This window comes from Onychostoma macrolepis, chromosome 20 (assembly GCF_012432095.1).
Source record: "Onychostoma macrolepis isolate SWU-2019 chromosome 20, ASM1243209v1, whole genome shotgun sequence".
NCBI classification, from domain to species: Eukaryota; Metazoa; Chordata; class Actinopteri; order Cypriniformes; family Cyprinidae; genus Onychostoma; species Onychostoma macrolepis.
The window spans coordinates 11,235,077-11,262,410 of record NC_081174.1 but is presented as its reverse complement, the minus strand read 5'-3'; the positions used below and the strand labels follow the sequence as shown (position 1 = coordinate 11,262,410).

General features: G+C 38.1%; 1 protein-coding gene across 2 annotated transcripts in view; it reads right to left on the bottom strand.

The window, feature by feature from the left end:
• adcy1a (adenylate cyclase 1a) overlaps positions 1–23,553 on the bottom strand; it is a 50,767-nt gene extending 27,214 nt beyond the window's left edge. Inside the window, exons 1-5 of one of the 2 annotated variants that reach the window (XR_009267734.1) lie at positions 22,187–23,553; positions 15,416–15,565; positions 5,987–6,105; positions 3,996–4,107; positions 1,492–1,619 (exon numbers count right to left, since the gene is read on the bottom strand). Coding sequence is in view for 1 of the 2 variants with exons in the window: in XM_058757047.1 (XP_058613030.1) it covers positions 1,492–1,619; positions 3,996–4,107; positions 5,987–6,105; positions 15,416–15,565; positions 22,187–22,804 (1,127 nt within the window). In the remaining variant the exon portion in view is untranslated. The remainder of the gene's footprint in view (positions 1–1,491; positions 1,620–3,995; positions 4,108–5,986; positions 6,106–15,415; positions 15,566–22,186) is intronic. The other variant, XM_058757047.1, reaches the window with a different exon arrangement.
• Between the last annotated feature and the right edge of the window lie 3,781 nt (positions 23,554–27,334).

Here is a 27,334-nt window from a genome sequence, read left to right as displayed (position 1 = left end):
TCTTTGTTTATTAACATAAACTTCTAAATAAAGCCAGACGGGTAACACCACGGAAATAGACGAGTGAATGGACCAAGACTCAGGGAGAACTCTGGACTAATAAACACACAGGAAGTAATCAGGGAGAACAGAATCAGGTGAGGAGTAATCAAGGAATAAATCAAATGAACTTAACAAGAACAGGAAAATAACCAAATAAAGAAACTCAGGAAGGACAGGGGAAAAACAAACAACAAAGAGTCCAGAACCCTGACAATTACATTTTGTGCGCAAAAAAAAACAAAAAAAAAAACACAGACACAGAATAGCATGCTGTTTATGTTCAGTGGATACTTTCCAAAATGGAGCCAGAATGACGCGGAGGTGACGAAATTTTCAATAAAGTCATTATTTTTGTTTTCTTTTGCGTACAAAAAGTATTCTCATAGCTTCGTAAAATTACGGTTACACCCCTGATGTCACATTAATTATTTTACCGATCTCCTTGCTACGTTTCTGGACCTTGATCGTGTAAGGACACTTGCTGTCTATGGGTGGGTCAGAGTGCTCACGGGATGCATCAAAAATATCTTAATTTGTGTTCTGAAGATGAATGGAGGTCTTATGGGTTTGGAAGGACATGAGGGGGAGTAATTAATGACAGAATTTTCATTTTTGGGTGAACTATCCCTTTAAGTAAACATTTCTAAAAACTATATGGACTAAATGATTGGAGATGTCCAGCAATGCCGCCAGAAAGAAATCTGTCATATATCACCAAAAAACTGAGTTTTGAAATTTTGATAAAAATTAAGGTAAAAAAAAAATAAATTAAACACATGCATGATGAATCATATACAATCAGTTCTATAGCAACCAGATCTTAAATGTATTTTAAATGATCACGTAAAATAATCATAACAAACAAAATCACAAACAAAGGTCCTAGAAAAATTCATTGGTGAAAAACTGTGGGAACCCTGAACACTATATATTCCCATCTAGAAAACTAGAGTCAGGTTTTTCGCCTCTTTTTCAAAAGCTCCTTATTCTCTCCTCATCCCTCGCTATAATGCCGGATCTGATGATTGAAGAGAGAGAGAGCTTTGGCAGGAGAAATTTCTTCTCTGTTTGCTACCAGCACAAAGCAGGAGATCTACACTAATGTGAGACAGAAAGTATGTGTGTGTGTGTGTGTGTGTGTGTGTGTGAGAGAGAGAGAGAGAGAAGAGAGATGTTTCTGTGTGAGTTCTGGTCCGTGTATGCATGTGTGTGTGTGTGCATATTCTAACACCTGTGTGAGGTGATAAGAGACTGCAGCAGTGAAAGCTGCCTTAGAATTCAGAGCAGAGAAATTAATATAGTGGTGCAGGTCTCACACACACATACACACACAAATAAAATCACTATAGCTTTCAAATACAGTCTGTCAGGTGAACGTAGCTGCTGCTGCTGCTGGCCGGCTCAGTGACTGCTGTTAAAACAAAATGAGATTTGGCCACAAACACTCACGTGATGGTGTCGATCATGTCCAGACCCATCTCCACACAGCAGTGAGCGTGGTCCGCTTTGGGCTGGGTCAGGCCAGACACACAGTAATAACAGTCTCCCAAGATCTTAATCCTCCTGCAATGGTTTTCCTGCCAATCAGACACACAAAAGCACGATGGGAGATTTTTAAGAAACACACAAAGCCAATAAATTGGATGTGTAGTTGAAAGCAAGTCTGATGATTAATGTCACTTATCCTCCAGGTTATACAGAATCTGATTTCTTACATATGTACACAGTTTATGAGTGAATGAAAGAATGATTATAGCACTGCTGAAACAAACTATTAGGATCTTTCCCTATTTTGACAGTTAATAAATGAGCAGATGAGAGTTTACTTATCAAAATGAAGAAATATTATATACACTTCTGTTTTTGTGCTTGTCACTTTATTTAGCATTAAGTCACAAAATGCCAAAATGATGTATTGATAAACAGGTTTATAGTGAATTTTCAATGTGTTCTCTGTTGAGGAAACAAAAAAAAAAAAAAAAAAAAACTGCAGCACTGCTGTTAAAATGGTCACTGACTTGCTTATGTAGCCAAACTAAACTTTCTACACTTTTAAAATAAAAATGTTTGGGCTCAGTAAGATTTTTTTATTTTTATTTTTTTTAATGAAATACCTTTATTCAGCAAGAATGCATTAAATTAATCAAAAGTGACTGTCAAGATATTTATAATGTTACAAAAGATCTAATGCAGTTCTTTTAAATGTTCTATTCATCAAAGAATCCTGAATAAAATCACAAAAAATCAGTTTCCACAAAAATATCAAGTAGCACAAATGTATTCAATATTGATAATAATAAGAAATGCTTCTTGAACACCAAATCAGCATGTTAGACTAATTTTTGAAGGATCATGTGACCAAAGGGACCAAAAGAGACACTTCGTCAGATTTAGACATTTTTTCCCTAAACTATAGAGTGTACATACACACCAGATATAACCTTTTGCAAATATATTATCAGGATTAGACTCTCCACATTGATTAAACAGAACAATAAAACGCTTTACACTAAAGAGAGCAAGACAAACAGAAAGACAGAAAAGAAGAAACTCTACAGATCGATTGCTCTATTTCATTAGAAATGCACCATCTGGCACCACAGGGCAGGAGGAGACTGTGGGAAACCCCGTCACAGCACACACACACACACACACACACATGCACGCACACACACACACACACACACACACACACACACACACACACACACACACACACACACACACCATCTGTGTCAGTCATTTCCAACTGTTGTCTGAATTTCAAGCTAATGTCAAACTCGTAAAAAGTTTTAGCTTTTGTGACTGAGAGAGCTGCATTTCACAGAAAGCTTTACTTTTCTCTGGAACAGACTGTATTTAGCCAAAGATTTACACTTGCTGATTAGGGGATACAGAAAGACAAAGTTAGCTGTGAAAGTGTTGGAAGAAAGGAAAATTACGAAGGCAAAAATTTGAAGCTAATCTGCTTTTATCTCTTTCTGATACACAAGAAACCACAGTTTTACTTATTGGAGGATTGATAATTACAATGCATGACAAAGATCCAAATAAAGCAAAAACCTCTAGTAAAAGCTGCAGTTGTAATTTGCAGTTATTCAACATCAAAGACACTCATGTAGGATCTCAGACAGCACCTTTGAAAAGTGCAAACACAATCATAGCTGTCAGGACGGCAGTTTAGCATTTACTGTCAGGGGCTGCTGAAATATTTACTAGTGTTTGCTAAGACAAGTATCTCTATTACTATTGTTAGGGATCAGAACAAACTCTTAAGCTTTTATTATACTTCTGTGAATAACCTGTCTCACACAGTTTGTTCTGTGAACATTAAAGACACCAGATGCTGTTTGTTCAGGATAAGGTGTGATAACATTTTTCTAAATGATCAAACTTATGATTTGTATGTGGCGGACAATAAAATGAATAAGAGACTGTACGTACATACGTGTGTGTGTGTGTGTGTGTGTGCAGAGTGTAGAGTGGTTGTAGAGTGGTTTCTACTAAATCATTTTCTGCTCAAGAGACATATTATTATCAATGTTGAAAACAGTTGTGCTGCTTAATATTTTTGTGGAATTCTGTGATGAACAGTGAGTTTAAAAGATCAGCATTTCACTGTGAAATAGAAATCTTTTTTAACATTATACTGTAAATGTTTTGACTGTTACTCATGAACAGTATTGTATGTAAATTCACGTTGAGTTTTTCTCAGTCAGAAGTCTTGAGTCCACTGTGATTTTTATGATGCTATAGTATAATACATCTCAAGTGCTTCCTCTCTCCCACAGTGCACAGAGGGACTCTATAAGAAGCTGTGGCCACTAATGGGGATTATAATTATAATGCTAATTAGCATACTGCAGTCAGACTGTGAGCAATCATATAAGTTACCGCATATGCCCAGTGATTTAAGATTCTCTCCACACATACGTGTCAATAGCATTACTTACTGTAGCGAGTTCATCAAACTTCCCGAAGAGTTCGTTCAGCAGTTTGACCAGCTCCTGGGCCGTGCACTGTGAAGCTAGACTGGTAAAGCCCACAATGTCTGCAAACAGGATGCTGCACAGAACGAGAGGACAACAGGTTATGGTGATTCACACGAGACCTTACACAGTTACACCTACACTGTTCTTTGTAACGGCATGTGAATGACTCAAAAACTGTTTTATCAAAAACATTTTGAATGAACATGCAGTATATAGGGTCTACTGAATCTGTTGGATTTTTTTCATGAAAACATTAAAGTCAGTCAGATTAGCCCAGGCCAGGGGTCCATGGGGTACTTAGCTCACTCAGTCGTGAGTTTGACCCAACTGAGGGGCCAAGGTTTGGCTGGTAAGTATAGTCCAATTAACCACTCAGCATTGTATCATTCGATTATCATGTTGGTAGTGTTATTATTATTAACAAAAACTAATTAAAAATGCAATGACAGAAGTAGCGACTTTTAAACTGTATTGTGATGAACATTTGAGTGAAACAGTTTCTCGAAAAAAAAAGTACAGTAGGGCGATGACTTGGTTCTACATTGTTAGTTGATTAGATGGAGGCAGATCTGAATGGGAGTTTCCCCCTCACAGAAAAGTGTGAGGTTTAAGCAGACAAATAATTTAGAGAAGTTGGTATATACTGTAAAAAAATAAAAATAAATAAAAAAAAATTAAGATTTTTCAAAGTTGTAAAATAAAATAAAGATTATTGGAGGAGTTTTTAGAAGAAAATACTATTTCAGTCTTTTAAATTTTTATGTTTATTTCAGCGTGTTATTTGTCATTTCTTTGTAATTATTTATGAAATTTACTTGCAATTTCTGAGTGAAAATAGTGTCTACACTTTTTACTACACTGGTACGCCACCAGAGAGAAGTATTGTTTCACCAGAAGATTGAATTATGGGCTCTTGATTAAAAATTACAAGGTCAAAAAGCAAAAAAGAAATACAGATTACATGAATTTAGAAAATATGGTGCATTTTAGTTTTATGCTGACTTCAATTAAAATGAAATTTTAAATGATCACAAATTATTTTTTGTTTTACTCTTAGATTACGTATTACTGAATATAAAGAATTCAAACTTTATAACGGACTTCATTAACATGAAAATGCAATGCTGTGATTTAAATAACATCTAAATATAAACTAAACTATATATACAGTATTAAAAAAAATCACTAATATCAGCTAAATTGAAAGGAATCAAAATAAACATGAAAGAAAACAAAAATCTAAATTCAAAACTACAGTAATATACTAATGACTCCAGAGTCTTTAGTTAAATGGCATTCTGATTCAGGTTATGGTCTCAATAAAACCTATATCTCGAAACTAAGCAAACATGGCAGCAAGATATGAATGAGAGTACAAACATATAGCTTTTATAGCGCTCACAGATAAAGCCCTCTCTTCGTCTCTGATCTGGAGCTGGGCCTGCATTAACCTAATCTTTTAGACAGTCAGTTAGTCATGGAAAAGTTACTTGTATGCATCATCTTTCACTCACCAATCTCTTGGCTGGAATGGGTCTTTGAAATGGCATATGTGTGTATGGGCTATTGTGTGAATTTGCCCCCCAGCACTGCCTTGTTCCATCTCTCGCTCTCCGTCTCTCCACGTGTGTGGGCAGTGTGGGTTAATTGAGCAGCTCTTGAGTTGATAGCACTAGCGCTGTGGGCGCCGTACATGCTGTGCGAGCTTTGGTTGGCAGCCAGACTCAGGAACTTAGACGACTGTGCGTGAGTGGAGAGTTGTTGACTCTTATTGACTCACTGATTCAGTATTCGCAATCACAATTTAAGTACAATGAAACTGACAATGTCTGTCTAGTCTGGAAAAAAAAAACTATGTGTAATGCTCTCATCTTTCATTCATGGAATAAGTGTGGGTTTTCGACATAAATGGCTTGATTGTTGAAACACACTCTCTCTTGTTCTTTCTGTACCTGACGTTGTCATGTCGTTGGATGTATATCTTATGGAAGATTCTTTCTGGTGGCTTCAGGAAGTCCTCCTTCATCTCCATGGCAACATTTCTGGGCAGCAGGCTCATGAGAAGGCGTTCCTGTAATGTTTCCATTACATTTTAGGATAAACAGCAAGTTTCTGAATGTCTTCAGTCATTCCCCGCCAGCATTTTTAAAAAGGTTGCCAGCCAACCACCAACATTTTTGATCGTTTTCACAAAATTTTCATGGCTCCCAGAATATTATGCTGTATTAATATCTGAACAACCAATGTCAACAGAAAATACACAAAAAAGTTTTATTCTAGCTTAAAGGATAGTTCTAGGGTGGCTGAGAGAGCTCAGCACGCTGCAAATAGAAAAAAAACACCTGCAAATTAAGACAACAACTTCATCAATTTGACAACACATGCGCTGCAAATGCTCACAACACAACCAAACAAAGAAACGCGCTGCACATAAAATTCTTTAGTTGGTTGTGTTGTGAGCATTTGCAGCACCTGCTGTCAAATTGATGAAGATGTTTTCTTGATTTGCTGGTGCTTTTTCTATTTGCATGTGTTTCCTGAAGTTGCAGTGCGTTGAGCTCTCTCGGCCACCATATATATAGTTCACCAAAAATGAAAATTATGTCATTAATTATTCACCCTCCTTTCATTCCAAACCCATAATACATTACAATAGAGTTTTCTGACCCTCCATAGACATCAACGCAACTACCATGTTCAAGGCCCAGAAAGATAGTAAGGACATTGTTAAAATAGTTCATGTGACATCAGTGATTCACCTTAATCTTATGAAGCTATGAGAATATTTTTTGTATATGCAAATAAAACAAAAATAACTTTATTCAATGATTTCTTCTCTTCCGAGACAGTCTTCGATGTCACATGGACCTTTCTGGGCCTGGGCAGTTGTGTTGCTGTCTATGCAGGGTCAGAGAGCTCTCAGATTTCATCAAACATATCTTAATTAGTCTTCAATAACTTCATTAGTCTTATGGGTTTGGAACAACATGAGGGTGAGTAATTAATGACGGAATATTCATTTTTAAGTGAACTATCCCTTTGGGGGTGTTTTTGGAAGCGAACTACTCCATCTATGCTTTGATGTTTGTTCTGAATCCCTTTCGGGCTTAGTCTGAAAAATACAAATTTTTTTTTTTAATCATGTTATTTTACATATGCATCTGTTTACATATGCGATTGCTTGTTTCTGCTTCTTCTTCATCTGTGTTTTGATCCAGAGATTCAGTACTCTTTCAGAAGATGTCTAATAGCGCCCCCTACTGTATAACCATATTCTGTCTATGGTGGGGAAAGAGTTAAATTTAACAAAAAAATAAACTAACAAATTATTCTAGTACTCGGCAAAATTACTTTACTCATTCTTTAACATGACTATTTCCACATAGTTTAAAACAATATCGTTAAAAATATGGATCACACTTTATTATAAGTTCCAATTCTCGCTATTAACAAACCACTAACTATGACTTTTGCCTTAATAAACTCCTAATTTTCTGCTTATTAATAGTTAGTAAGGTAGTTGTTGGGTTTGATTAGGGAAATAGAATATGGTCATGCAGAATATGTGCTTTATAAGTACTAATAAACAGCCAATATGTTAAGCATGCTAATAAGCAGTTAATAGTGAGAATTGGTACCTATATTAAAGAGTTACCAAACTATGAAATAACACAAATGTGATTAGGAGAATTCTGCATTGACCAAAAATGGCCAACAAATTAACTCTCTCTCATATTTTAGACATTTGCTCAACCAACTTGACCTGGAACTGTTTCTTTTCCAACAAATCAGACTATTGTTGTGTATGTAAACATGCAAATATGTAATTTATGTTACATAACAAATGTGAAAGTCTCTTTAAGTAATGTTCACCACAAACATTTCTAAGGAAAGCCATGGCCTTCCGGTTGGTCTTCAGATTGACGTCACGACTTAACAGCTCCATAAAAAACCCATTAAAATGATTGTGATGGCCATTGTATTATGGTTACTGTTAGTTTAAAACCGGCCACTTCTGTTATCTGTATGCATTTTAACTAATGAACTCGCTGATAGCTGTAAAGTGGCCAATCTCTGTGAGAGATCACAGTTCGAGCGTTGGAGTTGGTTGGCATGGCAAAGGTAAGTTTCCGTGGAAACGCATATAGTTCATTGCCAAACCATGCGTTACTAAAAGCAGGTGATAAATGCCTTCTCGATGAGCAAACCCCAGCGAGCCATGCCACCTGTGTTAGAAACCCAATGGGTTGATTTGTCACTCGCCTGCACTCAAAAGTTGAGCTGAGAGTTGGGTTGAGAGTTTGAAGCAGCATGACTATGATTGTCTAAGGATTTTGAAACTTAAAATCAACGAACATTAGTGTCTGTTTCATATACACATTACACGTTTTTCCTTGCTGACCAAATCATAGTTGTATGGAACTGGATATCTATGTGCTGCATATATAATCATTATAAAATGTTAATTAGTTTCTCAAGAAAACATTATCACTGTTGTGAAAATTTTTAGGGAAACCGCGATACACTCTTTGAAGATTCCTTGAATAATAGTTCAAAGTTCAAAATAACAGCAATTTTGTAACATTGTACATAGCTTTATTGTTACTTTTAATTAATTAAATTATCCTTGCTGAATAAAAATATTAATTTATTTAATAAAAAATATTTTATTGTACATTTTACTGGAATGTACATACAGTATCTCACAAAAGTGAGTACACCCCTCACATTTCGGCAACCATTTTAGAATATCTTCTCAAGGGACAATACTATAGAAATGAAACTTGGATATATTTTAGACTAGTCAATGTGCAGCTTGTATAGCAGTAAAGTTTTACTGTAAATTAACTCAACATACAGCCATTATTGTCAAAAAAGCTGGCAACAAAAGTGAGTGATAACAGCTATACGTCGTTTAACCATGCAAGGCCACATGTCCTATTCATCATGTTCATGTTTTTTTTTTCTGCTTGACAGGACCATACAAATTTTTGTATCTTGTATTAGAGCAGTTAAAATTTGGTGCTTTGAGTACAATTCTCTCATACTGACCACTGGATGTTCAACATGGCACCTCAAGGATTTGAGAATTAGAATTGTTGCTCTCCACAAAGATGGCCGAGGCTATAAGAAGTTCGGTAACACCCTGGGACTGAGTTACAGTACAGTGGCCAATGTCATACAGAGGTTGTCCAAGACGGGTTCCACTTGGAACAGGACTCGCAAAGGTCGATCAAAGAAGTTAGGTCCTTGTGCTGTGCGTCAGGTGCAGAAGCTGGCTTCAAAAAACAGACGTATGAGTGCTGCCAGAATTGCTTCAGAGGTCGCAGAAGTGGAAGGTCAGCTTGTCAGTGCTCAGACCATACGCCGCACACTGCAACAAGTCAGTTTGCATGGCCGTCGTCCCAGAAGGAAGAATCTTCTGAAGCTGGCTCACAAAAAAGCCTGCACACAGTTTGCTGAAGACAACCTGTCCAAGAGCATGAATTACTAGAACCATGTCCTGTGGTCTGGTGAGACTAAGATAAACTTGTAAGGCTCAAATGGTGTCCAGCATGTGTGGTGACGCCCTGGTGAGGAGTACCAAGAAAATTGTGTCTTCCCTACAGTCAAGCATGGTGGTGGTAGCAACATGGTCTGGGGCTGCATGAGTGCTGCTGGTACTGGGGAGCTGCGGTTCATTGAGGGAAACATGGATTCCAACATGTACTGAGACATTCTGAAGCAGAAGATGATGCCCTCCCTTCAGAAACTGGGCCGAACGGCAGCCCAAACACGGCCCAAACACACCGCCAAGATGACAACTGCCTTGCTGATGAAGCTGAAGGTGATGGAGTGGCCAAGTATGTCTCCAGACCTGAACCCTACTGAGCACATGTGGGGCATCCTCAAATGGAAGGTTGAGAAGCACCATGTGTCTAACATCCAGCAGCTCCGTGATGTCATTATGGTGGAGTGGAGTGGAAGAGGATGCCAGCAACAACCTGAGCAGCTCTGGTGAACTCCAAGCCCAGGAGGATTAAGGCAGTGCTAGATAACAATGGTGCCCCTACAAAATATTGACACTTTGGACACAGTTTTGACATGTTCATTTAGGGTACTCATTTTTGTTGCCAGTTATTTGGACAATAATGGCTATATGTTGAGTTATTTTTAGAGGACAGTAAATTTGTACTTATATACAAGCTGCACATTGACTACTCTAAAATATATGCAAGTTTCATTTGTGTAGTATTGTCCCTTGAAAAGATATACTTAAATTGTTGCTGAAATGTGAAGGGTGTACTCACTTTTGTGAGATACTGTATATACTGTGTGTGTATATATATATATATATATATATATATATATACACATACACATATAGTACATACGTACATACAGTATATTTGTCAGACTCTGTATCGGAAGGAACGACTGAGTCATGGATCAACGAACAGTCTTTAATATGATCCAAAAACAGGGTAAATCCACACAAGGAGTGGCTGGTGACACACGAACATGACGATTGAGACCCAACAAAGACAGACAGCACAGACTGGGACTTAAATACATGGGGAAATGAGGACAATTGACATGACACACCTGAACCAAATGACATGATCAACCATGGGAGAAACCGGGTCACGGGGAGCACATGGGGAGAAAAAAAACACACAACAGTCCAGAGGCATGATATATCACCCCCCTCCCGGAAGGTGCGTCCTCGCACCGCAGGAACAACATAGGGAGGTATGGGTGGGAACAACATAGGGAGGAGGCTCGGGAGGAGGACGTACACCCGGGAGGGGCCGGCAGACAGAGTCCATGGTGGAGACGATGGTGGGAGGAGCTAGGGAGGAGACAGGAGGAGCCAGGGTGGATCAGACAGTGGAAGGAGCCAGGGAGGTGACCGGAGGGACTTGGAGCAGTAGGAGCCAAGTGGGACCCAGGCCACAGCCATAACAGCGACCCACGGTGGACCTGACAGAGGGAGGAGCCATGGTGGAGGAAGGGCTGATGACCCCAGGGGCCGACCGACAGCGGCGGAGCAGGTGGTGGAGGAGCCCGAGACGGAGAGCCGAAGAGCCAGGGTAACGAGTAGGATCCAGGAGCTATGGTGGAGCCGCTGGGTCAACGGGCCGAGGCAGAGTCCGGGACTCAGAGGCTGGAGGTGGAGGCAAGGGGTTCTCCAGCCACGCTGACGATGGATATTGGCAGACCCGCGGTGCTCGCCCAGAACAGATGGTGGGCTGAGGGTGAGCAGAGGGGCTGCCAGACAACAATGGTGGAGTAAGCAGGAGCAGAAGGGTGGGTGTTCATTTTTGAGCCTCTGGGCTCTTGAGCCTGCAATCAGGAGCAAAAGCACTTCCTTGGCCAAACTTGGGAACGGAAGCCCTCCCTGTGTTGGACTCGGGGACACAAGCCCTCTCGGGGCTGGACTCGGGAATGGGAGCCCTCTCTGGCCCAAACTCAGGAACAGAAGCCCTCACTGGGCCTAATTTAGGAACAGGAGCCCTCTCTGGGCTGGACGTCGAGGCAGGAGCCTTCTTAGGGCTTGATGTGGGGGCAGGAGCCCTCTCTGGGCGGAACGTGGGAACAGAAGCCTTCTCAGGGATTTACGTGGGAGCAGGAGACTTATCTGGGTGAGACTCGGGAACTGAGGCCCTCCCTGGGCCATACGTGGGAACCGAAGCCCTCTCTGGGCTGGACGTGGAAACAGGAGCCCTCCTTGGGCTAGACTCGGGCTCTGAGGTCCTCCCTGGGCAAGACGCGGGAACAGCAGCCCTCTCAGGGCTGAACTCGGGAACTGAGGCCCTCCCTGGGCCAGACGTGAGAACAGGACTGACAGAGGGCTCTGACGAAGGAGGGAAGAGAGAGGGAAGGTCAGCCCATAAATCCACATTCCCAGATCCACAATAAGCTCACCCTCAGCCATGGTGCAGTGGGCGGAGCTCCTCTCCATGCTCTCGCTGTTCACGGCTTTTCCCCTCGTGGTGGGCGTTGTCCGCGGGCTGGGCTCTGGGTCCGGAGTGGAACTGGTGAGATCATCCTCAGAACAGACGGTGAATGGATTTCTTGCCAGTATCCACTCCACAAAGACGGCAAAATCTGCTCGAGGGCCATCTTTGGATGACGGCGCTCTGCATGCGGGGTTCAGGTTGCCCTCATAGAACATGCAGAGCGCGTCGTCCGGGTAGCTGGTAAGTGAAGCAATGGCCAGGAACAGTCTGGTATGGCCCTCGAGCAATCTTTCCCCCTGCTCCAGTGGGATAAGGGGTTGAAGGGATCCATAGGAAAAACGGGGGAAAGAACACTGAACAAACCATGGAAAACAAACAGAGGGGAACACACAAATACATTTCTTTTCAGGTCACACTCTGTACCAGAAGGAACGACGGAGACATGGATCTGTTTTTAATATAATCCAAACACAGGGTAAATCCACACAAGGAATGGCTGGTGACACACGAACATGACGATTGAGACCCGATAAAGACAGACAGCACATACTGGGACTTAAATACATGGGGAAATGAGGTCAATTGACACGACACACCTGAACCAAATGATATGATCAACCATGGGAGAAACTGGGTCACGGGGAGCACATGGGGAGAAAAACACACACAAACAGTCCAGAGGCATGACAATATCTATCTATCTATCTATCTGGCCAAAATTATTAAAACACCTGACAGATCTGAAAATATTAACCTTGTTTGCCTCCAAAACATGATTTAATTTCATAATGTTCATTATAACATTAAGCTCTACGCTCTTCATTATAACTCTAAGCACAACAAATATCAGATGAAGTGAGTTGTACTGTTTTTTTATCCACTTTTAACTTTAATATTTGGTATGTCCACCTTTTGCAACAATTACAGCAGCACATCTCTCTGGCTTAGTGTCAATATATTTCCTGAGAGCTGACAACACTAATGTTATCCAGTGCCTTCTGAAACTCAAGCCAAAGGCATTTCCTTTGAATGTGCAATAGATCTGTCCAGTTTATTTTCCAACTCGCCCCAAATTTGCTCAATGGGGTTGAGGTCCGGACTTTGAGGAGGCTAGTCCATCATTTTCAGTGTTCCAGCAGATTACTTCCATTGTAGGTAGTTCCAGCAATAGTTCGTTTTATGGGTATTGTAAAACAACTGAAACCTCTTAAATATGCCAAGTGTTCCAATAATTTTGGCCACCACTGTATATTATTATAGTAGTAGTTGTAGTAATAATAGTATTAGCATTGTTAGTATTATAAATAATACTTACTATTATTCAAAGCACAAAAAAAGTTATAGAGGTTGTTTCTCTAGCTTCCCCTTTTCCATTTAAAATTTCCATTTAATCAAAAAAATTTTTTTTTTTACTGAAATATTCTCCCTCCTTGTGATTTAATTAATCTTTGCAAGAAACTCTCAAACTTTTGAAATCAATACATATGCCATTCTTGCTGAATGCGCACTTTAGTGCACATAAATGACAGATCATCTGTATGTCCAAATGGAAAGATGACAGACCGGTCCATAACTCTGCAATGAGTGCACATGCATGTGTGAGAGTTTGTGTGTCAGAGAGAGAGTTGTGCCGTACAGCTTGGTGTGATGTATAGAGTGGGTGGTGTTACCTTCTATTCAGGGAGTTTGTTGGGTAGGAGGTGGATGAGTCATGTGCAAACAATTATAACCAATTTTCAGTCGCTAAGGAACAAGGGGAAAGTGTCCTCTTCGCTTTAGTTTGTATGAGTGTGTTTTGCATCTTTCCATCTTATGCCCCTCTCCACTTCATTTATAAATCATTCAGTAATTATCCACTGCAATCTACCCAGAGCTCAGCGAGGGAGATAAGTTATGCTAATGTTGCTATTTGATTCACATTCTTTATCATTGATATAATCCACAATGACAGCGAAAGATGAAGCAGTCTCACTGAGAAATAAAGTGGGATGGTGGATCTGGCTTGTTCCGGTAGGTTGCCGCTGCAAAATAATCTTTGAATAAGTGCACCACAATCTGCTGTGTGTGCAATTTTTTTCCAAAAATGTCCATCCCGCAAATACGCCAACAGATATGGCAAAGAGTTTGCTCTAAGTATTGAAAGTCCTGTTTCATTCAGGATTGGGCTTATACAGTAGAGGTGCTGCTGTGTATTTAGACGGAGGCATGGAAGTTGTTTAATATATTCAGACTTTGGCTTAACTGTTTGTTATGCTGCCCTAAAATTTATGCTGCCAGAAAAACAAATACCATTTTTTTTTACCAATTTTATTAATTAACCTTTTTTAGAAGGCTGCTTTAAATCCAAAAAAGGGGAAAGAAAAAAAAAAAAAAAAAAAACATTTGTTTGACTTTAAATTCAACATGAATTTCATTCGCAACTCATTTTACTCTAGAACAAATTTCCAAAAAATTAAATGTGAGGTGGAAATTGAATCAAATTGGTTTGCTGTAGATTGTGTAAAACAATGGTCTGCATCATTCAGAAATGAACTGAAAAAATGCTTTTAAAATTCTAATTCAATTACTGATATTAATTAAAATTTTATCTGAGATAGCAAGAACAATTTGGAATTTATCAACATTGAAAACAGTTGTGCTTCTCAACATTTTTGAGGTATAGAAAGTTCAAAAACATTTATTTTATTTTTTGTATCAATGTCTTTACTGTCACCTTTTATCAATTTAATGCATCCTTGCTGAATAAAGTATATAATAAAAACAAAAAATACTTAAAAAAAAAATTACTGACCCCAAATTTTGCACTGTACTGTAGGTCTTTAAGACCAAACAAAAGAACACTTGATTTCCAGAAAGCCATTACCTGTTTAATTGCAATTCATTGAATTCCAGTTCCTGTCATTCCAATTTAAATTCCAATTCAACTTTGAGTCAAGCTGTATTTTTCTTTTGCAAAAACATGTACTGTAAAAATTATACACAATAAAGCATACAGCAAACTAAAAAGGATCTATAATGATTTCATGTTGACTTCATGAAGTTTACATTTGCAGCTAGTATGCCGAATTAAAATGCTAAGCCATTACTCACACTCAGTAGCATCGAGAGCCTCTTCCGAGATGCTTTTGGTGGGCTGTAATGGCATTAAAGTTGCATACAGCCTGAATACCAACTAAGTCAAGCACCTGACCTTAGACCCGATCTCACAACTGTTTTGTGTGTCTTAGCATACATGCATCTGTGTGTGCGTGTGGTAGTACATGTTTGCATAGAAAGCTTGACCTTTAAGCTAGTCGGGGGGGGGCTTGTGAAAGCAATCTTGCAAGGTAAATTACCTGTCAAAACGGCAACTTTAACTTGAAACAGCTGATCATTTCATCGAAAGCATGCAGCTGTTCGTTTGCGTGTATGCCAGTGCACGTGTCGTGAAAGTCTGACCTGTTTCTCATTCTCGTCCTCTAGTTGCAGGCGCTGTTGGATGCAGTTTCTGGCCTGTAGGAAGGCCTTCCTCTGGGCGCGCTCAGTAAGGACTCGCACAAACACACCCGACAGATTCACGCCGACCAACAACACTGCATTTGCTACCAGCTACGGACACAGAGAGAGAGAAAAATAACAGGGTTTGTGTGACCATCTCTGTTTATCAGACCATGCTGAAGGATTTTGACATTTAAACAACAGTCGGCGACTGAATACGAACTTTCAGTGATTAGGAATGGCGTTCTGGTAAGTAAGTGTGTGTGCGTGTGTGTGTGTGTGTGTGTGAACGAGAATGAAAAACGGGGGCAAAGAGTGAAACTATCAAACTGAAAGAATCAGCAATTGCCTGGCTTTTGAGACACGTCACTTCAAACGGGAACCTATTAAAGGCTTTGTTTTGTTCATTCATAAAGCAACAGAAAATTAGATTACCCAGAATCCCTTCAACTGGTCTATGTATTCTTTTAACAGGCCCTTTGTAAATGAAAGTAAAGGCCATTTGCTAAATAGCGCAAAGCAGTGACATTATTGCAAATCCTTAGCAAGGTTATGAGGTTTACAAATTAGCTAACAAGGCTAATAAGCAATGTAGCCTATGGAAGCCTGTTTCTGCCAGGCAATTCTGAGAAAAAAAGAAATATGAGTTGAAATATGAGGAATATAAACTCAGAATTTAAGCTTCCTTCCTTCTTTTTTTCCCCCTCAGAATTCTGAGCTTACATTTTGCAGCTCAGGCCTTGTTTCCACTAGTGTGTTTTTGTTCTAAAACAGCGTTTTAAAATGAAAATGATCCTCGTCTACACTAACGTTTTCACTGCTTTCACACTACACAACCGAAAACGCATGTCACATGACCATTCGTGCCAGTAAAACAATGAGCATGGTGTTATTGTTTACACGGTCGTCAAGGACATGCAAAACGAATGTGGGCAGCCATGCCATCGGTTTCAAAATTCTCCGTTTTGGTCCGTTTACACGGAAATGCAACCCCAGAGTTTTCAAACTAAAACAGGGTCTGCAGCATTTTAAAAGTCTCCGTTTTCGAGGGTAAACGACAGGCATAACCGTAGCAAAAGTTATGTGTTTTAAAAATAAAATGCACTAGTGTAAACATCCTCAGTGTTGTTGTTGTTGTTTTAAAAAAAAAAAGATAATTGCAAATATTTTATCTCACAATCCTGACAATTGCGAAATTTATATCTTTAATGAAGACTTTTCTTCTCAAAATTGAGAATTCTGAGTTTATACCTCGCAATTCTCCAATTATATCTTGCCATTCTGAGTTTATTTCACAATTCAGACTTTTTTTCCTTGCAATTCTGAGAAAAGGGAATTCAGAGATATAAAACTTGCAATTTTGACTTTTTCTATAATAATTGCTGGTTTTAGAAGTCTGAATTTCAAGATATAAACACAGAATTCCAACTTTCTCACATTTTTTTTCTCAGAATTCTGAGTTTACATCTTGCAATTCAGTTTTTTGTTGTTGCTTCTGCTACAGATTAAAAAATAAAAAAGGTAATGGTGACTTTTTATCTCACAATTCAGACTTTTATTCCCAGAATTGTGTGTTTATATCTTACAGTTCTGAGACTATATCTGGCAATTATGAGTTTATATCTCACATTTCTGCATTTATATCTTGCAATTCTGAGTTTATATCTCATATTTCTGCATTTATTTCTCACAATTCTGTTTTGCAATTCTGAGTTTATATCTCAAAATTCTGTTTTGCAATTCTGAGTTTATATCTGACCATTTTGTTTATATCTTGCAATTCTGAGTTTATATCTGACCATTTTGTTTATATCTTACAATTCTGAGTTTATATCTGACAATTTTGTTTATATCTTGCAATTCTGAGTTTATATCTTACAATTCTGCATTTATATCTTGCAATTCTGAGTTTATATCTCACAATTTTGTTTATATCTTGCAATTCTGAGTTTATATCTGACCATTTTGTTTATATCTTGCAATTCTGAGTTTATATCTGACAATTCTGCATTTATATCTTGCAATTCTGAGTTTATATCTGACAATTTTGTTTATATCTTGCAATTCTGAGTTTATATCTCACAATTTTGTTTATATCTTACAATTCTGAGTTTATATCTGACAATTTTGTTTATATCTTGCAATTCTGAGTTTATATCTGACCATTTTGTTTATATCTTGCAATTCTGAGTTTATATCTGACAATTCTGAATTTATATCTTGCAATTCTGAGTTTATATCTCACAATTTTGTTTATATCTTGCAATTCTGAGTTTATATCTGACAATTCTGTTTATATCTTGCAATTCTGAGTTTATATCTCACAATTCTGTATTTATATCTGAGTTTATATCTCACAATTCTGTATTTATATCTTGCAATTCTGAGTTTATATCTCACAATTCTGTATTTATATCTTGCAATTCTGAGTTTATATCTGACAATTTTGTTTATATCTTGCAATTCTGAGTTTATATCTCACAATTCTGTATTTATATCTGAGTTTATATCTCACAATTCTGTATTTATATCTTGCAATTCTGAGTTTATATCTCACAATTCTGTATTTATATCTTGCAATTCTGAGTTTATATCTCACAATTCTGTATTTATATCTTACAATTCTGAGTTTATATCTGACAATTTTGTTTATATCTTACAATTCTGAGTTTATATCTCACAATTCTGTTTATATCTTGCAATTCTGAGTTTATATCTGACAATTCTGCATTTATATCTTGCAATTCTGAGTTTATATCTGACAATTTTGTTTATATCTTACAATTCTGAGTTTATATCTGACAATTCTGCATTTATATCTTGCAATTCTGAGTTTATATCTCACAATTTTGTTTATATCTTGCAATTCTGAGTTTATATCTGACAATTTTGTTTATATCTTGCAATTCTGAGTTTATATCTGACAATTCTGCATTTATATCTTGCAATTCTGAGTTTATATCTGACAATTTTGTTTATATCTTGCAATTCTGAGTTTATATCTGACAATTTTGTTTATATCTTGCAATTCTGAGTTTATATCTGACAATTTTGTTTATATCTTACAATTCTGAGTTTATATCTGACAATTTTGTTTATATCTTGCAATTCTGAGTTTATATCTGACAATTTTGTTTATATCTTACAATTCTGAGTTTATATCTGACAATTTTGTTTATATCTTGCAATTCTGAGTTTATATCTGACAATTCTGCATTTATATCTTGCAATTCTGAGTTTATATCTGACAATTCTGCATTTATATCTTGCAATTCTGAGTTTATATCTGACAATTCTGCATTTATATCTTGCAATTCTGAGTTTATATCTGACAATTCTGCATTTATATCTTGCAATTCTGAGTTTATATCTGACAATTCTGCATTTATATCTTGCAATTCTGAGTTTATATCTGACAATTCTGTATTTATATCTTGCAATTCTGAGTTTATATCTGACAATTTTGTTTATATCTTACAATTCTGAGTTTATATCTGACAATTCTGCATTTATATCTTGCAATTCTGAGTTTATATCTGACAATTCTGCATTTATATCTTGCAATTCTGAGTTTATATCTCACAATTCTGCATTTATATCTTGCAATTCTGAGTTTATATCTGACAATTTTGTTTATATCTTGCAATTCTGAGTTTATATCTGACAATTCTGCATTTATATCTTGCAATTCTGAGTTTATATCTGACAATTTTGTTTATATCTTACAATTCTGAGTTTATATCTGACAATTTTGTTTATATCTTGCAATTCTGAGTTTATATCTGACAATTTTGTTTATATCTTGCAATTCTGAGTTTATATCTGACAATTTTGTTTATATCTTACAATTCTGAGTTTATATCTCACAATTTTGTTTATATCTTGCAGTTCTGAGTTTATATCTCACAATTTTGTTTATATCTTGCAGTTCTGAGTTTATATCTGACAATTCTGCATTTATATCTTGCAATTCTGAGTTTATATCTGACAATTTTGTTTATATCTTGCAATTCTGAGTTTATATCTGACAATTCTGCATTTATATCTTGCAATTCTGAGTTTATATCTCACAATTCTGTTTTGCAATTCTGAGTTTATATCTCACAATTCATTTTGCAATTCTGAGTTTATATCTGACAATTTTGTTTATATCTTGCAATTCTGCATTTATATTTCACAATTCTAAGTTTATATCTCACAATACTCCTCAGATTTGAGTCAGAACTGTGAGCTAAAAAGTCACACAATTACCGTTTTTATTTATTTATTTTTTATCCAGTGGTGGAAAAAATCTTCCATAGTGGCCAGTTTGATAATTGGTTTCCGCTATCGATTGGTTATCATTGATCAAGGATTTAAAGTCATGTTATTGACTTATAGATGGCTGACCGTCCTGTATATAATGTGTGATGTGTATCAAGGTTACGCTGTGACAGTCTGAGTGAGTGGTTGTAGAAAGAAACCTCATTAACTCAGCGTGTGGACAGTGACACTTGTGTCTAGATGTGAAGTGCTCTTGAAGTTTGGAGAGCAATAATGAAATACTGTATATACTGTGTGCTGTGCGATGCTGCTGTTTTAATGTGAAGTGGCATGCTGATATTTTTAGATCAGGTGTTTTTAATGAGTTTATGTCGATCCTCTTTGCTTAAGGTTTTTGGAGCGTTTTGATTGGATTTTAGGCACTCTACCAGTCTTTTTAATGAAATCAAGGCTTAGTAGGTCACCAAATCTAGTCCCTGTTCTCACAGGTTTGGTTTTTGATGACGGAAGCTGCAATTCCTGTGTGAGCGTTTGTCACAAACATCATTTAGCATCCAGCGAGGATGTAGCGAGACATGTGAAACTGTCACGGCGTTCAGTAAATCAGAGGTGTAGAGGTTACAAACTGAACTGATATGTGTCATTTCCAGATTAAATGAAAGGTCACTCTCCATATTAATATCTTGCTCTGTTTACAGCCTCACTCTTTTCATTTGATCTTTCTTGTTCTGTTTAGATTTACGCTGTTTAATGTCTCAGAGACACCACTGATGTATGTATAACAATAACAGTAGTGAAATTGAAATTAGCCTCTTATTTTCATGTCAATTTCTTTAATTATGTTTCTCTAACCTAATCATATCTCGCTTCTGTTAGTGGAGCCTTAGCCCTCTGTGATTGGTATCTATTTCAGTAATGTTGTTTCTGTTTTGAATCAGTTTCACTTCAGCAAAAACACATAGCAAACATAATCAGCTGACAGAAGAGTGTCAAAAATTGAGGTTCTGTCATTATTTACTCTCATGTTATCCCGAACCTGTGTCACTTTATTTGTTCTGTGGAACACAGAAGAAGATACAGTATTTTGAAGAATGTAGATAATCAAATAGTTTTGGTTACCATTGACTTCCATTGTACAGACATTTTCTAAAATATATTTTATCTTCCATAGAAGAAAAAAGTCAATGTTTTGGAACGACATATGGATGAATGATGACAGGATTTTTTTTTTTTTTTTGTGAACCTTCTCTTTAAATATCAGCCTGATGCTTAAATGTGGGGTATTTTTTGAGCTATGAAAATGACCTAGATGGAAACTAAAAAGAAGCGGTTTTCCAGGTCTGTCTGAAAGGTCTGCATGAAGACGTTAAACCCCAAACAGTACATTAATGTTAAATGTAAAACAACATTTATTTTGTGGTAAAGGTAAATCTCTGTAACACTCATGTATTCTGTTCCTGACCAATTTTAGTCTGAAACATACTGAACTGTTTAAAACAGTTGTGCTGTAGTATTGAATATCAGACCTGCAGCCTTGTGTTTATGGCCAAAGCTGTCCTGACATTTAGCACAACAGCACTCTTGCGCATGTGATTCTGCTTAATTGTATCACTGTTATGCTGGCTGGAAGAAAATTAATTTAAGGGGAAAAGGAATATAGTCCCAGTTAGAGGAAAACTTTAAATGAAAACAATTTCAAGCTTTATCATTGAAGCTCTATTTATTTTGAAAATAATTTGTCATAAATCTCCAACTGGCCAAGCATGTAATTAATAAATAAATAAGTAATTCAAAGGTTATTCCACTATTGGGTATTAGAGTCATTTGTTGTGTCAGGACAGAAAATAAAATAGCAGGTCATCTCACAGTAAAATACTGACTGCTAAAGCTGATGATAAAACACATTTTTAGTTTATAGTATTATTACTCTAATTTTGAAACAGACGCTGTGCAAGCTATTGAAACATGCAAATAATTTCAGTTCTGATATTCTTAATAAAATTAATATATATATATATATATATATATATATATATATCATTTGTTGTTGTTTTTGGTTTTTTAAATCAATGTTGGAAGTAATTCAAAATGGGCATTTAAAATGCACACAATTCAGATAATTATTTAATGTTTTGTTGGCTAAACTACAATGATTAAATTGTAAACGTACACGTATTTTTGAATTAACCACTAACTGACTTTCTGTTTGATTTTTGTGGTTTATTTTTCATAAAATAAGTTCTGATAGGTTTCTGACTGACTGCTCTCTCTAGGAGCTGTCCATCCTCAGTGGTGCTGAAGTCAGACTGGGTTTTGCGCGCTCTTCACGCCACCTGTGTGCACGTGCAGTGCGTGCGCACACAGCCCTCATGCTCCACCGAGCGCGCTAATCGCTAGTGCATAGGACACGCCAAAAGCAATAAATGCGATTTTTTTTTTAGGGATGGAACGTGCAATGATACAACTTACCGGTGTCCACACGCGAGGTCCACGCGCCGTTACCGATGTCGCCGTCACAATGAAATGCGAAGCAGCCACCAAGATGCCAAACAAAACCGCCAAGAGCGTCCTGACCGGTAGCAGAGAGTAGGCAACGAACGTAACGAGCATCAGCTGCCAGACACCTTGCTCAGGTGTAGCGCTCGGTGCGTCAGGCCCCTGCGCGCCCTGCGTCCCGTGACCCAGCACCAGAGGAAACGGGCAACAGAGCAACGCGAACGTGAAGCTGAAGAGCAGCGCGAGCCGCGCGATCTGCTGCAGCTGCGTGACCTGCAGATATTTGACGTTGGTGACGATGAAGAGTGAGGTGAAGATGACGCAGTGGACCGGGTGCGAGCCCTTGGACACGGTGAAGCGCGAGCCGGCGGAGAGCAGCTCCACGAGCGCCAGCGCGGACGCGGCGAGGATGAGGATGGCCAGTGCTTTGAGCGTCGCGGTCTGCTCGAGCTTCAGGTTGTACTTCTGGAAGAGAGTCTCGAGCTCCTTGCAGTCAAACTCGCGCTCGCACGCGCCGGCCAGGCAGCGACTTTTCCTCCGCCGCGTGCAGACTCTGGGAAACGGAACTTCTTCCATAGCGGGGCCATTCATACAGCCAGAGCTCTTCTTCACAAGCAGCGCATGTCTGGCACTTGTGTTCGCGGTCCTGGCAGCAACCGTCGCGCCTCGAGACGGCTCGCGCGCACTGACCCCAGCGCGAGACTGTCTCTAATCCGCAGCACGCGCCGCCACCATCCACAGGTTGGTGACTGTTGTAACGAGCGCCTCCTCTTTTCTCTCCCTCGCTCTCTCTCCTCCCTCCTCAAGGCGGTCTCCAGGGAACAGACCACCCGCTGCGTTTGCTCGGACCCAGAAAGAGGTTAACATCGACCGCGCAGAGTCGGGACTCCCCTCTCCGCATCCCACAGCTGCATCTCGGCGCCGCGGCCGGATCACGCATGCGCAATGTCAGCGCGAGATTGAGAACCCAGGCACGTCTCCCAGTCCTCAAAAAAGATAAGACAAGACAGCAGCGCAGCTCTGACAGGGCTCGTCTTAAATGGGGAAACGGCGAGCAGTAGGGCAGCCTCCGTGTTTATGAAACGAGCGAACGATGTTTTCCTTCGACTCGCTAAAACCGAAATAACCTAGGAGAGTCTCCCCGCCGTGCGCCTATAAATAGCGCACTGATCAGTGGCCTTTTAATTAAGCACTTTAATTCCAGCTCGAGCCTTTGTTTGGAGTGCCGTTACCGATCCGGCGGCGGAGCAGGTGTTGCGGATTACAGATCGCATTCATCTTTTATTCTCGCGCATCTGCGGCTAAATTGATTACCGCCGGGTGCCTAAGTGGATTTTTACGTTGGGACAATGGGGTTGAGGAGGTGTGCCCGCTTCTCCATTCATGATGAGCTTCTTGTGTTCACTTGGCTGCTGTTAAATGGCCCGTCAAGAGAGCCTCGAGTGCCGCTCGGACCCTAAACCCAGAATAGAAGCAGACTTTGGATGCTGTTAGGGCCCCTGACAACTTTCAAAACACATAAACATAAAGTTATTGCTATTTATTTAGTTTCATTTATCTCATTGCTAGGATTGGTCACACCAAAAACAATACATTTCCCAATAAAGTTTTAAAAATTGATCTCAGTCTAAGAAAATTGTGCATTCACACCACAGCTAATAACAATACAGAAAAGTAATATCATTGGAAACACTTTCAGAGAGATTTTTTCAGTCTGATGGAAGATTAACACATTGACAGCCAATCTAAATATGTCCAAATTTAAAGTGTGGACTGTTAAAATAATTATAACGTTATCACCCGTTGGTGTGGATGTTCCATTTCTCGCTTCTCAGGAGAAACCCTACTCTGAGTTCACTGTATGAATTTGTTAAATTTGATGTGAAATCACATTTAAACTATTTCCATAGAGTTTTCTCAACGCATATTTTTGGCAAATTTGTACTTCACTTAATTCACTATATATATATATATATATATATACATGTGTGTGGGTGTGGGTGTGGGTGTGTGTACACAGTATTTATGTGTTTAAATGCACAAACATATACGGATACCGATTATGACCCAACACATAAGATGTAAACAGCTATATACATACATACATCATATATATATATATATATATATATATATATATATATATATGTGTGTGTGTGTGTGTGTGTGTGTGTGTGACCCTGGATGACAAAACCAGTCTTAAGTGTCAATTTTTCGAAATTGAGATTTATATATCATCCGAAAGCTGAATAAATAAGCTTTCCATTGATGTATGGTTTCTTAGGATCGGACAATATTTGGCCGAGATATAACTGTTTGAAAATCTGGAATCTGAGGGTGCAAAAAAATCTAAATATTGAGAAAAACGCCTTTAAAGTTGTACAAATGAAGTGCTTAGCAATGCATATTACTAATCAAAAATTAAGTTTTGATACATTTACGGTAAGAAATTTACAAAATATCTTCATGGAACATGATCTTTACTTAATATCCTAATGATTTTTGGCATAAAAGAAAAATCAATAATTTTGACCCATACAATGTATTTTTGGCTGTTGCTACAAATATACCCCAGCGACTTAAGACTGGTTTTGTGGTCCAGGGTCACATATATATATATATATATATATACATACACACACACACACACACACAGTATTTATGTGTTTAAATGCACAAACATATACTGATACCAAAAAGTTTCACAATTTCAAAATCACAGGAACGTGGTTTAATTTGTATGATCGGATTTCCAAAAGGCCAGTTAAATCATGCAAAAAGTCAGTGGTTCTGCTGTCTGTTCAGGGCCCTGAAATGTGTCCCGAAGCATCAGAATCCCCTGAAGCAGACAAATAACCCAGAATCATCTTGTTTTAGTAGCTCAGGATCAGTAGGCATCAAAAAGACATCATTCAATCAAACCGTGACACCAAAGAGGAGGTTAGATGCGTTAAAATACTGAATTGTGTGTGGGTTGTGTGGCAAGGGAGCATGCTTGTATTATTTAAGAGCGCTTGATTAAACACAACTGCAGCTTGTGCTATAGTGAGTATGATCTGTAACTTTATATCCATCTGGCTGCTCCCCAGATTTATTGTGAAGAAGCTGTTTATGCTCAGTAAATACATTTCAGATAAGCCGAGCTGGCACTCAACAGAACGGCAACTGTCATAACTATCACAATACATAACCGTTAGCACCTCTGAGGGATCCATGAATCTCATAAATGCGATAATTAAAGGCTGACATCAAATCAAGCTTTCAAGAGTCTTCCAAATGAAATACTCTTACAATTTATGACATGAGGCCTCCTTCATTGGCATCGACTTGCAGACTGACAGCGCGGTTAGAAGTTATTTTAGTCACTTCCTCAAAAACGCTTTCAGTTCATGTGTATTTTTGGAGCATCTTGCTTGTATGGCCTGCTTTTGATCGCACAGCATGCAGCAGATGCCCTTGATGGCTGCTAGAGTTGTCCCAGCACTTATCCTCATGAAAATTCTGTCAACATTATGAATTAAATCTAAACCCCTACTGTGCCTTTTCAGCTTATCAGGTATCGCTGATTTGTTCGTCTAATCTATTTTAGACTGCTTTCATTTACTGTTGCAAAAACATATTCACTATCTCTCAGTTTATTTTCACCTGACTACTTTTAAACTTGTTAATTTAATGGAATCTATATATTGATCTGTACTTGAGATTGATTTATTTTGTTCACTATATTGCACCTTTTTATTTTTTGTTTGCTAGAGGAGTTTGAGTGATTGATTTTTTGAAAGTTTTATTGATCCTCTGTCCATGTCTCACACAAATTCATCTGATGAAAAATGTTTCCAACTAAATCTGAATAGTGCAATTATGGTGAACCAACAGTGTGAACCTGCGTTTTAATTTTCAAAGTACTCTCTACCGTACAATGAAATTAACATAAAACATGCATACGATAAAATAGCAATTAATTGGGGGCAACAGGTCAGGCACATTTGGCTCTTTCTGTTTTTTATCCATTGATTTACTCATCAATCCAGGTCTGTTGACATGGGGGGATAATCGGAAACATTGTCTCAAGGGGTTCCAAAAACATGGTTTTACATAATGGGTCCAGCCTCGTAATTATTCTGGGGCCTGTGAATTCAAGCGACTGTGTCAGACACTGTCAAATCTTTTGCATGTATCTAAAACAGAACTAGGTTTCACAATGTTGTTGCATTACTGTTGCAATGTAGTGTACTCAATAAACATTTCACAGTTCAAAAGTTTTTTTATTACTTAAATTAATACTTTTATTGTTCTTTTGAACTTTCTATTCATCAAAAAATCCGGAATATTCTATTGGAATTATTTCTGAAGGATCATGTGACACTGAAGACCAGAGTAATGCCTGCTGAAAATTCAGCTTTGCCATTACAGGAATAAAATATATTTTCAAATGTATTAAAATATAAAACATTTAAAATTGTAAGAATATTTTGCGATATTACTGTTTTAACTGTATTTTTTATCAAATAAATGCAGCGTCGGCAAGCATAAAAAATATATTTTTAAATTCTTTCAAAAAAAGAAAAAAGTAAAACATTAAAATATCTTACCAACTCCAAGCTTTTGTAATTTTATAATTGTACTTTAGTAATGTTATTTCAGGCTATCAGAACAGTAATTTTTGTTGATACATGTTTAAATTGGGGGCAGTCGTGACCTAATGGTTAGAGAGTCGGGCTTGCAGGTTCGAGTTTCAGGTCCGGCAGGGATTGTAGGTGGGGTGAGTGAATGTCCAGTGCTCTCTCCACCCTTGATACCACAACTGAGCAAGGCACCGAAGCCCCAACTGCTCCCCGGGCACCGCAGCATTGGCTGCCCACTGCTCTGGGTGTGTGTGCAATTGGATGGGTGAAATGCAGAGCACAAATTCCAAGTATGGGTCACCACACTTGGCCACAAATCACCTCCTCCTAAATTAATGAAATTTTTGAATATTCAATTTCAATTAGCATTTTTTATCAAGTAATATTCTAATTTTGTAAAATTAGGATGTGCTCTTGTCAAAAGGCAAAAATCATGACTTGCTAACACTGCTCTCAATGTGGCTTGACTGAATGCAGATTGCATTTGAAAAATTAA